Genomic DNA, 14,147 nt, shown 5'->3' with positions numbered 1-14,147 from the left:
ACGTTGAGACTGTGGTACGGGTATAATGACCCCCGCCGTCAGCAAGGCCTCTATGGCTTCCTGAACCTGCAAGGCCTTGGTTTTGTCCTGAGAAGGACTTGTGCAAAAAAACTGGCCAGGCGGCCTGTGCCGAAAAGACAGGGCGTACCCCTGGGAGACCACTTCTCGCACCCAGGCATCCGTGGTGGTATTGTGCCAGCACTGGGCGAATTGAAGAAGTCGGCCTCCCACTCTGGGGTCCCCCAGAGGAAGGCCCGTCCCATCATGCAGAAGGTTTATCTTCTTGCTTGGAAGAAGGGCGCCTAGCACTCCAGGCTTGCTTCTTTGGCTTTGAGGCGGTCTTGGGTGCGGACTGCCTCGGGAAGGACTGACCCTTTGCCTTGCCCTGAACCCGAAAGGAACGAAAGGCAGAGCTCCAGACCTTAGCAGGTGTAGTAGCTGAAGGGAGGAAGGCTGACTTGGATTTTGCCAGGGCATCTACTATTTTGTCCGGGTCCGGACCAAATAGTAATTCTCTATTAAAAGGTAAGGCCTCCAAGCCTTTCTTTGAATCCGCGTCTGCTCTCCAAGACCGCAACCACAAGGATCTACGAGCAGACAATGCTGCCGCCGAAACCCTAGAGGTCAACAGGCTAGCATCCAACGATGCTTCTCCAATGTAGGAGGCGGCATCTCTCATCTGTCCTAACAACGCCCTCTGGACGTCCGGAGCTTCATCCGTAAACGTGTCCTCCAAGGCGTTGGCCCACCCCTCAATGGCCTTGGCCACCCAGGAGATGGCCATGGACGGCCGGGCTACAGCCCCTGAGAGAGAATAAATAGACTTTAGACAAGTCTCCACCTTCCTGTCCGTAGGATCCTTCAGCGAGGATATAGACGGCAATGGCAAAGTAGCACTCCCGATGAGGCGTGTTACATGGGATTCGACTGCAGGCGGAGTTTCCCATTTCCTACAATGCGCTTCCGGGAATGGATAATTGGACGCCAAGCGTTTCTGTGGCAGGAAACGCTTACTGGGAGTCTGCCAGGCCACCGCCATGTGATCAGTCAACTGATCAGACAAGGGGAACGCTGCAGAAGTAACCTTAGCTTTTTTAAAACTAGGATACCTCGACTTGGGAGCGGGTGCCTCATCCTCAATCAGAAGAATGGCCCGCACCGCCTTAACCAGAGCCTGCACATTGATGGAAGACTTAGTGTCTACCTCCTGGACTGAGGCATCTGAGGCTGAGTCATCCTGCACCTCACAATCATCCGAGGACCCCTCAGAATCCGAAAGATGCGCAGCCTGCGCCATGACTGAGCGTTTAGACGCCCTGGAGGGCACGTCACTGCGCAACATCGACTGAAAAGCCGAAGATGCTGCCGCCAAATCTTGGACAGTGTGGGAAAGCGCATCCACCCAGGGTGGAGGAGCTGCCACAGGAGCCTGAAACGGCACCACAGCCTGCTGTGCCACAGGGGTGGACTGAATATACATTGGCAACCCCGCATAGGGACCAACAGGCTGAGACCCCGGGGGAGTCTGCAATAATTGTGGGACACCCGGGGAATGGGGGATGGCAGGCTGGGGCAACGCCCTAGTAGGGGCGGCAGTCGGGACCGACAGACGGTCCGCGATGGACACCAGCACCTGGGAAAACATCGCCCATGGTGGCTCCTGCGACATGAGAGGTTTAGACATACCAGGAAGCGCCTGGCACCGTCCGCACAGGCCGTCCTGTGACAAATCCTCCCTATCCACTCCTGCAGAATAGCGCCTGCAGGAGAACAATACCGGAGCCCCGGAGTGCTCAATCTCCTCCTCAGACATGACTTAGGAAGAAAATGTGCGCACTCACCAGTGTGCTGAACAACAGCCCACAATATGGTACTGTGTAGCACACAACTGTATGTGACGGACCTCACAAATACGTGATTTATATAGGTGAGGTCTGTAGAAACACCCTTCCCCCGCACACCTGTAGGGCTTGTAGAGAAGGAAAGGGATAGGTATAGGCTGACAGTAAGTAGAAAAAAGACACAGACAGGCAGCACTAGCAAAAGTCACATACCATGCAGGAAGATATACTCACTGCACCTTTCCACTACAATCAACCTTCCCAGATTCAGAGTCTGGGAGGGCTATAGTGCTGTGTACACTGTCCTTGTCGGGGGAGAGGTACACAGGGGGACCGGTCCACGTGTTCCCCGAGTATCCACTGGAGAAAATGGCTGCTGGAGACCTCAGAGGAGGAGTGGCCGAGTAGCTGCAGCTCAGCGACGCCAGACTACGAGCTGAAAGGCGCGCTGAGCTGAGGGGAGGAGCCGCTAGACAGGGAAGGCTTCCTCCCCTGGCTAGCATATTTAACCCCCGGGTTGCCGGCATCCCGCTTGCCGCTTAATTTACCCTGGTGGTCTAGTGGTCTGGCGGGGTATGCCTCCGCTGGAGGGGGGGCCCGCTGCCACCGCTAGCACCCCCGGTCTGTCCCCTAGACCGGGGGCATGGGACTGCATTTACAAGGAACCCGCGCACCGCCGCTAATCAGCGGTGCGCGGCTTACCTTAATCTCCCCGGCGTCTTCCGGCAGCAGTCCCGGGGGAAACCAGAGTCCGGCTAGTACAGACTCTGGCTTCCCCCGCCGCGATCCCCAGTTCAGTGCTGGCGTCGCGGCGCCAGCAGGGAGAAGGAGCGGCAGCGTGGGCGTCTGTACAGACAGCCCATCGCTGCTGCTCTAGAGAAAAAAACTCTAGTAAAAAAAATAAATACATTTAACTAAGTTTAAAAAAGCTTTAGGGGGCTGCTCCTGCAGCCCCCCCCCCGCAGGGTGACCCGACTCCGGCCGGGCACCATCTTAAACTGAGGTGCCTGTGGCTCGGGGGCGGGGTATAGGGGAGGTTGGACCCAAGTGCATCCTGGGAGCAGCTAAAAGCTTTAACTCCGTGGTGCCCGAGGATCCAGGATCCAGCTATACCCCCAAGGTCACCCTGTGAACCCCTATGGACCCTGAAGTAGAAATACTGCAGCATGGCTAATTGTTTCTCCACCGTATGCTTGCCGTAATATTTCATGAGTTAATTTCCGCTTTTATCAAGTTTAACACAAAATTCAATCACGCATCTCTGACGTAATCTCACAGACACGTCTTCCTCATCCGCCATGACGAAACGTACGAAGATCTTCCACTCGCTGTGACCAAACAAACAAGACTACGGCAGTCCCACCGCAAGTTCAGACACATCGATGTATGAGCTTCACAATAACCAGCATAGCGTTGGCACATCTACCTATGGGACAGAAAAACAGAGACAGTCTATCCAAATTTCGCTATAGGGTCCGGATCCTCTGATTAACACCCTTTACAACAATCTACCGCAACATATCCCCTATATGTACAAAGTAACTCTGTGCCGGCTGGGTTATTTTTAAAGAAGGAACTATGGGCCTGATTCAGAGCCGCTCGTAAGCGGGCGCTCGTTCGTTCCGAACGATGTTTGCACAACTGCGCATGCGTACGGATCGTAATACGCATGCGCGAACCAGTCAATGCGGACGAAAATCGTTTGTTCGCTAAATAGCGAATGCCTGCTATTTTGAGTGACAGGAGGAGGCGTATGTGGGTGGTAACAGGGGAAGGTGCTTGAAAACGGGGAGTGGAGATCCGAACGCAGGCGTGCTTAAAGGTCAAATCGGGCGTTTTATGGGTGTGCATAATTAATACAGCAGCGTCATTGACCACGTGACTGGGTTATTTTATAGTCAGAACTGCTCGCATGATTGCGGTAGGAAAAACCAACCACAAGAATAGCGAGCAGTTCATACACTGGTCGATGTACTCGATTAATCTAATAAATAGCGGACATGACATAGGATGCGAGCGGCCAGGGGGCGTATTTTTCAAAAAAACGGCCGCATGTTTGGTTCGCTCGTTCAAACCTAGAGGCGTGATCAGACCGCAAAGAGCGAAAGGTTCATTTGAATAGCCACCCCTTTTTTCTGAACGAGCGAGCGCAAATAGCGTCCGGCTCTGAATGAGGTCCTATGGGCCCGATTCAGACCCATTCACTAGGAGGTGTTCGCACGCAGCCGTCAGCAGCCAAAGCATGCAAATTCTGCGATCACTAGCAAGACATTAGCACGCCCACTATGTCTTGCCGTGCGATCGCGGTATTATATTAGACGCCCACCAGCCTGACACAAGACGCCTACTTTCCCTTAGCAACATACGTCAACTCCAGGAACTGTATTAAACAATCGTTAACATCGAGTAACATCGGACCCATACGCAGCACTTGTGGCTGACCATACCGTACCGCAAGCACTGAGAGTACTGCTGTGTGTAATTCAGCCATGTGACGTGTACGCTGACGATGCGTGTTAATTATGCACGCCCCTGAGACGGCGTTCAGACGCACAGACACGCCTGTGTTCACACCACCACTCCCCCGTTTCCAGCGACTACCCCGTCACCACCCACAAACGGCTCGTCCTGCTACTCATTCTAGCGGGGCGTCTGTGTACAGAGTGCGAACGCTTCGCAATCGCATGGACTGGTTCCCGCACTGCGTCTTATACGCAGACTGCTAAAATCGGCTGGCTACGTACGAACGCACCCTAGCGAACGGTCTGATTCAGACCCTATGAACATTTTTGTGTGACAATGCGTGAAAGGATAAAATAAATGAAAAGCGGACAACACAGAAATAAAATCAGTGTCACCAAAATAAAATACTAGCCGCATGAGACGCGGCGCCGATCGCTGCAGCTAAATAAATCCCATAACCTCCAACTTTCCCAGCAGCTATTTCCTCAGCCGTACAAATGTCACAGCAACAGCGTTCCTCAATGTACAATGTCTCTCTCTAGGGACGGACATTAATCATGCGAGAGCTCAGAGCAAATCGCTTTTTTTATAGCCACCATCGACTTAAAAAGGAACGCCGCCTTCAAAACAAGAAAACATTTTTCTACTTTAGTGCCATTTTGTGACTATGGGTCTCATTCAGACCCGCACGCAGGCGTGTCGATGGTTGCGCATTACGCACGCGCGGCGTGCGCAAGCCCCGTAGCGAGTGAGAAATTCACTCGCTCCAGGGCTCGCTACAAATGGGGTGGCTGACGAAGTTGATCGACAGCTCGCCCCGTTTTGTAGGCAGGGTGGGGAGGTGGCTGGCCAAACGGAGGCGTTCCCGAAGGAACGCCTGCCGTTTGTGGACGGCCCTACTGACATCACCAGTGATGTCAGTAGTGACTTCCGGCTCTATTAGGGCCGGAAGCTCACTGGGGCTTGCGACAGACGAGACCCTACCACAAGGGCCTCGTCGCAAGCCCGATGGTCATGATGGTCCATCGCGACCATCACCTGGCCGCTCGCAAAAGCTGTGGGTGGTCACCCACAGCTTAGCGAGCGGCCAGGAGGCTGGCTTTTAACAAAAAAAGCGGCTGCTCTCATTCAGAGCGAGCGGCTCTCAATGAGGTCCTGTATTTCATTTAGGTAATCCTCATTAACCTTGTTGGTCTGTCGAACACTGTAGGGATTATTCTGTGAAGAAAAGAAAAAAAAAAAAAGAACTACACTACCCACAATTCCTCAGTCCGAGCTCTCATGAAGTAGATGAATGAGCGCTGTATTAGAGCTAGGACTGTCAATCACAGTAAATGACATAAGATAGCGTGAGACAGCCAATCAGGGCAATGCGTGTCACTAACATGGCGGGTTGCAGCAAACCTAAGACAAAGGCCCTCATTCAGAGCCGTACGCTCTGAGCAGAGCGCACGCTCTGAATGAGGGCCGGCCTCCATGAAAATGGAGCGTCCTCCTGGACGCTCGTATAGCTGTGGGTCACCACCCACAGGCTATACGAGCGTGCAGTTTGATGGCCGCGATGGTCTTGACCATCGCGACCATCGAAACTGCGAGCCGGAGCCTGCGGTTGAGGTTTTCAACCGCAAGCTCCGGAGTGATTTTGGCTCTATCAGAGCCAACATCACTCCCACTGACATCACTAGTGATGTCAGTGGGGCCGGCTTCCTGTGGGAACGCCCCCGTCAGGGAGGCACGCCCCTGGCACGCCTACCAAAGGGGGCGTGCTGTCAATCAACATCGACAGCACGCCCCCTTTGATCAGACACAACGAGAGAAGGACTTTCCTTCGCTCGTCGCGTCGTGCGCATGCTCAGTCCAGAACATCGACCCACTTGCGAGCGGACAGCCGCTCGCGAGTGGGTCTGAATCAGGCCCAATATCTGCACATTTTACAAATAAATTGATACTAAAATAAGTATGGGCAGCTAATTAGCAAAACCAGTCCATCTTCTTATAGCAATACTAAATCAACATCAACTACAGATTTAAAGACTATTTATAGCATCAGGGACCTACAGACCACAAAGTCATGCACAGGAGTCAGGAACCCCTACCAAGAAGCATCAACAGAGCCATGTTCACTCACTTGCTACCACATTACAGCAGGTTTCTAATAGATGAATAAGTCCTGACAATAAGAGGAAACCATCTCAGTCTATTGCACTGTGGGGCGCAGAGAGAGAGGTGGGCACAGTTTTCTCGGGCCCAGGCTTTTATGGTGGACCCTCGGCAGGGGCTCGGTTCAGCCGGGGGAGATAGAGAAACACCCCCATTTCTTTGCGCACGTTCCTGATACTGCATAATACACTGAGCAGGTTATGACCATGCCCCCATGATTGGCCCCTCTCTAGCACCGGGGCCCATCTTACGTCTCGGCAGCCCGGCTGGTGGAACGCATGCACCTCCACCCAAAAGTGACATAATACAATGTTTTCAGATGTGAACAGATATCACCTGACATAGTCCCCGCCTCATCTAATATTGTAGTCAGCCATTGGCTGAACTCACAGACTGCAGGAGGAGGATTGGTTGAGATCACTCAATGCTTCCTCCTTTACTACTTTAATAGGAAGAAGATGACAGTGGGGTCAGAGAGTGTAAGGAGTGGACGGTCTCCTCAGCGCCCCTCCTACGCTTGTCACTATGCTCGTACACACCGTGGGGCTGATGTAGAGTTTCTTGCATGTTTTCGCACTGGTCAAGCTCCTGAACTGAGCGTACGCAGGCCCAGAGTAACATTGGGGCAGATGGAGTTTTAGCCCCAGGCCTCCCCATATAAATAGGTTCTTCATCATGACAGCATAATGATGACCAACCGTACAGCTGGTCACACGGTCGCCCGTAAATCATTAGTATTAAAATTGTATTTCTATTTTCTTCACAAAATTATGCAATTTTTCTTCTGTTATGTATTCAGGGTGACATTGGGGCTGATAGTGTAGGGGGTGTACACACCCACATGGCACTGACCACACCTCTACAGCACTGGTCACACCCCTACAGCACTGGCCACGCCCACACTGCACCAGCCACACATCCTTCGCTTCTGACAATAGGCCCTTGGTTATTTTCAACTCTATGCTCATGTGGCCCTTAATCCAGCCAAAAGCTTATGGGCGTTACAGAGTCGCACGCAACTAGTCGCATCTCTACTTGTGTACAGATGTGCGCTCATACACCTAGGGGTATATTTGCTAACAATAGAGTTTGGTCGAGTACGCATTCTCTGGAGAGTTTGGCCATTTTTTTTACAACTCGGAAATTTCCAAACAACAAACTCGGGAGAGAATTCTTGTTTGCTACGGTAAAAGTTGGGAGAGTTAGCGAAGACACTTCAATTCACTATCAACCAAACTCGAGAAACTTTTCCCTAGTAAAAATAGGAATCAGGAATTTACCAATATTCGAGTTTCTAAACACTCACGAGAATGGACAAAACTCGTGTCCAAATTCAGGAAATCACTGCCCGTGAGCTGCAAGTTCTGCAAAAACATACACAGATCCGTGTGATCCATGTATATTTCTTCCTGCAAATAGGCACAAACAAGGGTCAAATGTAAAAAAAAAAAAAAATTGACGTGCGATTCCCCTTCCCATAGCATAACTTGCTCCGGGCTCATGAGCCAATCCTGGTTCTAAAAACACAAGGGACAAAACGTGTAGGGTTCCCCTGTATTTTGTGAACCAGCACTGGACTATTAGCCAGTCCTAGTTTTAAAAATAGGGAGGGGGAAAGGCGTGGGTGTCCCCGTAATTTTAAAACAAGCATCGGACTCAAACTAGCGGGTATAACCCCAGCCAAAGCATTAACACCCCAAGCTAGTCAGCTCAGGCCGTGGATCTCATGGGAGAAAAAAGCAATACTCACATATCTCCTGGTGCAGATCGGTCTCTTCTCCAGTAGAGTGCTGGCCTTGGCAAAATAACAACCCGAATAGCCCGGACATTGCGGACACTTAAGAGATGTATGTGTTTTTATACCCAATGAACATACATAAACCATATAAATGTTCAAGAGGAAAATAAGGATATATACAGATGTGCCCTAATACTCTATTGCTCAAGTCGCGGCAAACAGCCACTCTCGTTGTGCCTGGTCAGTGTGACTTGGCTGCGCCGAGAATCATTTTTGCACAAAATGTACGACTTGTCTGCATAAAATAAACAACTGGAAGCGACAGAACTACGTTGCTAGCGTACACTGACCACTGGAACTTGCAACATTTGTACATCTGTGTGCAAAGGATTCTGAACCTCTGTATAAAAGGCTCCGATGTGAGCAGCTGCGACTTTTTCTGTAATTAAGTTCCGTTGTACATGTATTATACCAAGTCCTATCTGATTACAATCACAGTCTAGCTTCTCTGGTATACTGTGAATGGCTTGACCTAGTGTCTGCAATGCAACGAAGACTCAAATTTAAAGAAAAATACAGTATGCCACTTGTCTTAGTCACGCTGGGCATCTGGCGTTTATGGCGTAAAGCCGCTCAGTGTATGAGGACACAGCTATATGACGGTGCAGCACTACTGACTTCCTTCCATTTGTTGCATTAGACAAAGGCATTCGCTTCCTGCCAACAGGTCTCCATTATCACCCGCGCTTCACTCCTGTCCGGCCCGCCAGGCTGATAGAGTGGTTTATCTGCCTTTATTATTAGCTAGTATTGGTAATTGGTCATATCCCAAATGTTTACAACACTCCGCCCAGTCAAGGGCTCTGAGCTCTATTAAACAAGGTGATGAGGAGTCACAGTTCCTGTGCACTTACCTTGTGCTCTCCTTAGATTTGCGTTTTTCCTCAATGTATCTGTGCGTCTCTAATCTACTTTCTGGCGTGTACAGCGATGGCTCCTGCCAAAATGCTCTGTCCTCTTCACTCTCATCTATTCTCACCTCCCGGGCTCCGGGGTTCATCTCAGGACAGCTTTGTTTGTTTTCAACACATTCTGGCCTTAAAAATAAATGTTCAAATCATTTAGTGCGCGAGCTTGTTTTACAGGAAATAGACGATTTAAAAACTAAAAAAACTTTTACCCTCTTCTACATTGTCATATATGTACCATGCAAATTCCTAATCCGTGCTGCTAGGGATGTATCATGTTTAAAGCTGGGTACACACTGAAGAGATATCAGCCCGATATGTTGTTTCCGGTCAAATCGGAACGACATATCGTCCAGTGTGTCCGGCCAATCTGCACGCTCCTGCACAGCGGTCATTAGCGATATCTTCTGGTCGGCCGTGCTGAACCGCCAACCGGTCGATATCGCACATGATGCCGTGCAAGTAAATGAAGGATGGAACGAGGGATCCATACTTAGAGTGTGCACCTGAATTCTTTGTTCCCTGCAATGTACTACAAGTCTCAGCATGGTAGCACCTCTTACTATGTTTAAAATTAGGGTGTGCAGTCCAAGCCCCCTTCCCCTTGCCTTTAAAAGACTAAGGATAACAGAAGGCTTCAATAGGACTGAAGGGGGTTAAACCCTGAGATTGTGCAGGCCTTTTTGATGAAGTCAAGTCTTTTTAGTTTTTGAAGTGGTTCTTATTTAGTTTGGGCCAATGAGACATTAGGAAGGGAAGGGATTGGGCCTCAGGAGTCTTTACAGGGGCTTAATGCCCAGAATGAGGTGTCTTTGGCTTCAGATCACCCTACCCATCCTCCTTGATCCTATATTTGTCTTCTAGTGCTCTTAGGGAGAGAAGGGGGATGGAAGGTAGGGGAGGTGCAGCAAATTTGTTGTGCTTGGCCGATATACCTTCTTTCACAGATGGGCCTGGCAGGTATCCTCCATCCGGGGAACGGTGACACCATCCTACGTGATGGTTCTTCATTTTTACAAATGATATGAAGCAGTATTGGAAACCATTTGATCTAAACACCAAGGACAGGACGCTGCCACCTCTGTGTCACATCTGAGGCCTCTGTAGTATTGCAGGGCCTGGTTGTTGCTGGTGATCTGCCTACCCCCCTCTTCCCTACCACCATTCTCTATAATGTTTTTGCTTCTTATTAATAAGCAATGACCTTATTAAACGCCAATTATGCGTGCTGTGTGTTTATTAGTAGAATGCTATAGGTTTTTTACAGGACGGACAGTTATCTATTAGGCAGCATAGACAGCGTCTACCGTTTGGAGTTTAACGGTTTTTGGGGTCTATGTATCAAGCAGTGAAAAGCGTGGAGAAGTCGCCAATAGCAACCATTCGGCTCCTACCTATTATCTTATAGGTTGTACGCTATTGCAATTTATATAAGAGAGTTCAGTATTTTCCCCAAGTATACAAACGACCAGTAAAACAAGCTCCCTGGTTTGTACTCTACAAATTCATCATCATTCCGTGAAGAGCAGCATGATGGATGAACGCTGTCCTATCTACACAGGATTAATGGTTTGCTGGGAGTAGAGGGATTAAGGTGACCCTACAGTAACTGAGGCACAAACACCAGTGCTCCTAAGGAAGACTGATGGACAAGTCAGACTGACTCTAATAACGGTCATGCCTATACAGTCTCTAATAAGTGAAAAGTGCAAATAAAACTACAGAATGGGGACCATTTCGGGGCTGGAGAATGGAGTTTATTAGAATGTAATATGTTTAAAACTAAGTTAAAATAATTTTAAAGGGAATCTGGGCCTGATTCAGAGATGGACGCTCTGAAAGAGCGCTCGCTCTGAATCAGGGCATTTTTTTTTTTTTTGTGAGGCCTCCCGGCCGCTCGCATAGCTGTGGGTGATCACGCACAGCTATTGCGAGCGGCCAGGATGATGGTCGCGATGGTCAAGTCCATCGCGACCATCGGGGCTTGCGACGAGATCCTTGTGGTAGGTTCTCATGGCCGCAAGCCCCAAAAAGCTTCTGGCTCTAATAGAGCCGGATGCTCTCCCACTGACATCACTGGTGATGTCAGTGGGGCCGCCCACAAACGGCAGGCGTTCACTTGGGAACGCCTCCGTTTGTGAAGCCACCCCCCCTGCCATGCCTACAAAACAGGGCGAGCTGTCGATCAACATCGACAGCCGCCCCTTTTGTAGTGAGCCACGGAGCGAGAGAATTTCTCTCTCGCTCCGGGGCTTGCGCACGCGCAGTGCGGCCGCTGCGCGTGCGCAGAGCCCACCATCGACCCGCTTGCGAGCGGGTCTGAATCAGGCGTTCTGTACCCTAATGTGTGACATCTGTGTGCTGTGTTTTACGGCGATTGGCTCTTGGGAGTCTCGAAAAGACGTCTCAGGAGAGCGGAAAAAGACTGAGCCAAACCCGCACTCAGCCAATCACGTGAGCTTCTCATCTTCTTACGTTACATAAAAAAGCACATACTCCATAAGAGGTTTTGTATTATATAAATGCTCTTCTAATATAAAACAGGTTTTATATTAGACTGCAGCCCCTTCTAATAATTAGTGCTGTTGGATTTGGTGCTAGAGTGGCGTAAAGGGTCTATGCCTTGGAGAGAGATAAAGTACCAACCAATCAGCTCCTAGCTGTCATTTTTCAAGCCTGTAACATAGCAGTTATGAGATAATTGGCTGGTTAATTCATCTCCATCCAACTAACCTCTCTCCAAGGCTTAGTACATAGACCCCTTAATCTCTGAAAATCATAATTTTCCCGGCGTTTTAATACAGCCCATGTGAACACCAACGGAGGGTAGGCACCAGCAGGAATTGGTATGATTTACTGCCACACCCATGCCCGGCGGTTGGAATCCCGACAGCGGCATCCCGGCAGAGGAGGAAATCCTGATCGTCTAAGGTACAAGTATTCTCTAACCTAATTCTACCCCCTAACCCTCCCTTAGGGGTGCCTAACCCTAACTGTCCCCCTCAGTGTCTAACCCTAATTCCCCCTCTAAGTGCCTAAACTAACCCCCCTTCCCCGCCGCCTATACCTAAGTCCCCCCCGGGAGATGCCTAACGCTAACCCCCCTTCCCCTAGCCTAAACCTAACCTCCCAGGGGGGTGCCTAACCCTAAGTCCCCCCCCCCCTGGGAACTCTAAACCTAACCCCCCCTAATCGCGCAGCTATCCGCATCCGCGCTCGGCGTCCCTTCGATCGGGATGCCGGACGTCGGGCTCCCGGCGTATGTCTAATGACAGGTGTCGGCATATCGACGCCTGTCTTTAGACCCTTGCCGGGATATGACAGTCGGGAAGCCGTCAGTCGGGATTAGGTCCGCCGGCTTCCCGACTGCATACCCACCAGAATGATCTACCCTGATGCTGGCAGTCATTTATAAGTGATTTTCTTGTTGTTCCAACATGACGGCACCTGCATAAGCATACCATAAATGTTTTCCATTATTATAAATAACATTACTTATTTCGATTCACTTATAGTTCTCTTATAGTGTTAAACAGGCGGATGAAGAACCTGTCTGACATACAATGTGTTGTTGATGTCCGTATACCAGCGTCCATCAAATCCAGGCTCTCTCTCTTGTGGTTTCTGGTGCTCGCTTGGCTTCCCACATGATCTGTTTTGAGCCTCTTCCCTTTCCCTGGCTCTCTTCAGCATATAAGCCTCCTCTTGTTCTTTGATTTGCTGTTGCACTTGGGCATAATCCTGCTGGGCTTGGATACGCTCAGAACGCTCTATCTCTACCCCGTCCAGCCACTTCAAAGGGAAACAATATCACACTTTCAGCTGACATGAGTGGAATCAGGAGAAGAAAAACAATCACAGCACAAATCTCGCCTTCAGTACAGAATTAAAGGTACAAATGCGGAGCCTGTGAGCCCATCAGCTGAAGTCCCTGGGAAAGTGAAGGATGCCGAAGACACACGTCTACTGCCTGCATAATTTATGTCCCTCACATTCTGGTGTGCAGTGAGCTCACGCGGTGCAGGGAATTAATTGGGACATGCAATCCTTCCAGAGCAATTTAGGAAATAAACATAGTGAAGTATTCATGAAGAATAGACAGGATTCTCAGAGTATGCTCCACCAGGCTAAGGATAAGATAGAACTGTGCTAAAGTGGAGTAGCAATCTAGACTAGTAAGGGTTAATGTGAGAACAACACAGGGCGATGGCGCAGGGTCGTGTCTCGTAAACATCTGCTGTATTTAGCACCTAACTTAAATGAGAACAGGGATATCTGTAAGTGGTGGGGTTATACAAACATCACACACTCTTGAAGACGTGGTAACAGTGTGGCAAAAATTTACATTGCAGATATTTTTTTTGCAAAAATATTTTTTTCTGTTATTGGAGATTTTTTGAGATAGGCGGAATTAAGAGTGAAGTAAAGCAAAATTTTTTTTTTGTCATTGTCATACATGAATATCTGTGTATTATGGATCTAAATCACATACCTGACATAACAGATGTTCTAATCTTTTTTTTTTAAAAGCTGTCTAGGATTTTGTCTGTTCTATCTAAAGGAGATTTTGCTTAGGCGGCCGATGCTTCTCTACCCTTCATCACATTATTTAGGAACATGGGAAACGCAGTTTGTGTGACAGACTAACAAATATCAGAGGTCACATAAATGCACAGGTAGGTAGATGTATCAATAGGGACAGGAACATAACACCAGGGTAAAACTGGCCCACGGGGTACAGGGGAAATCCCTGGTGGGCAGCAATTACCTGAGTGTCTCACCCCCTCTACTAGTCAGGTTCCAGACCGGGTACTGGAGGTATACATTGTTACTCTATTAGAGGGTAAGTTATCTGGTAGTGCAGGAACATGGGGGCTTGGTTTGTTTCTATAGAAACAACACAAAGATTCGCCCTCCGGTCATTCAAAATTAGTGGTTGAGGTTTAAGATCTAAAGTTATTCTGTGTGAAGAAAAAA

General features: G+C 49.4%; 1 protein-coding gene across 2 annotated transcripts in view; it reads right to left on the bottom strand.

The window, feature by feature from the left end:
• DNAAF11 (dynein axonemal assembly factor 11) overlaps nt 1-14,147 on the bottom strand; it is a 136,337-nt gene that overhangs the window by 81,364 nt on the left and 40,826 nt on the right. For both annotated transcript variants that reach the window (XM_088449698.1, XM_088449699.1), the window contains exons 5-6: nt 12,733-12,962; nt 9,117-9,299 (exon numbers count right to left, since the gene is read on the bottom strand). In XM_088449698.1, coding sequence (XP_088305824.1) covers nt 9,117-9,299; nt 12,733-12,962 — 413 coding nt within the window. The remainder of the gene's footprint in view (nt 1-9,116; nt 9,300-12,732; nt 12,963-14,147) is intronic.

Source organism: Taudactylus pleione, unplaced genomic scaffold (assembly GCF_031769625.1).
Source record: "Taudactylus pleione unplaced genomic scaffold, aTauple2 ptg000493l, whole genome shotgun sequence".
Taxonomy (NCBI): Eukaryota; Metazoa; Chordata; class Amphibia; order Anura; family Myobatrachidae; genus Taudactylus; species Taudactylus pleione.
The sequence above is the reverse complement of the archived record's forward strand: the minus strand, read 5'-3'. Positions and strand labels throughout refer to the sequence as shown.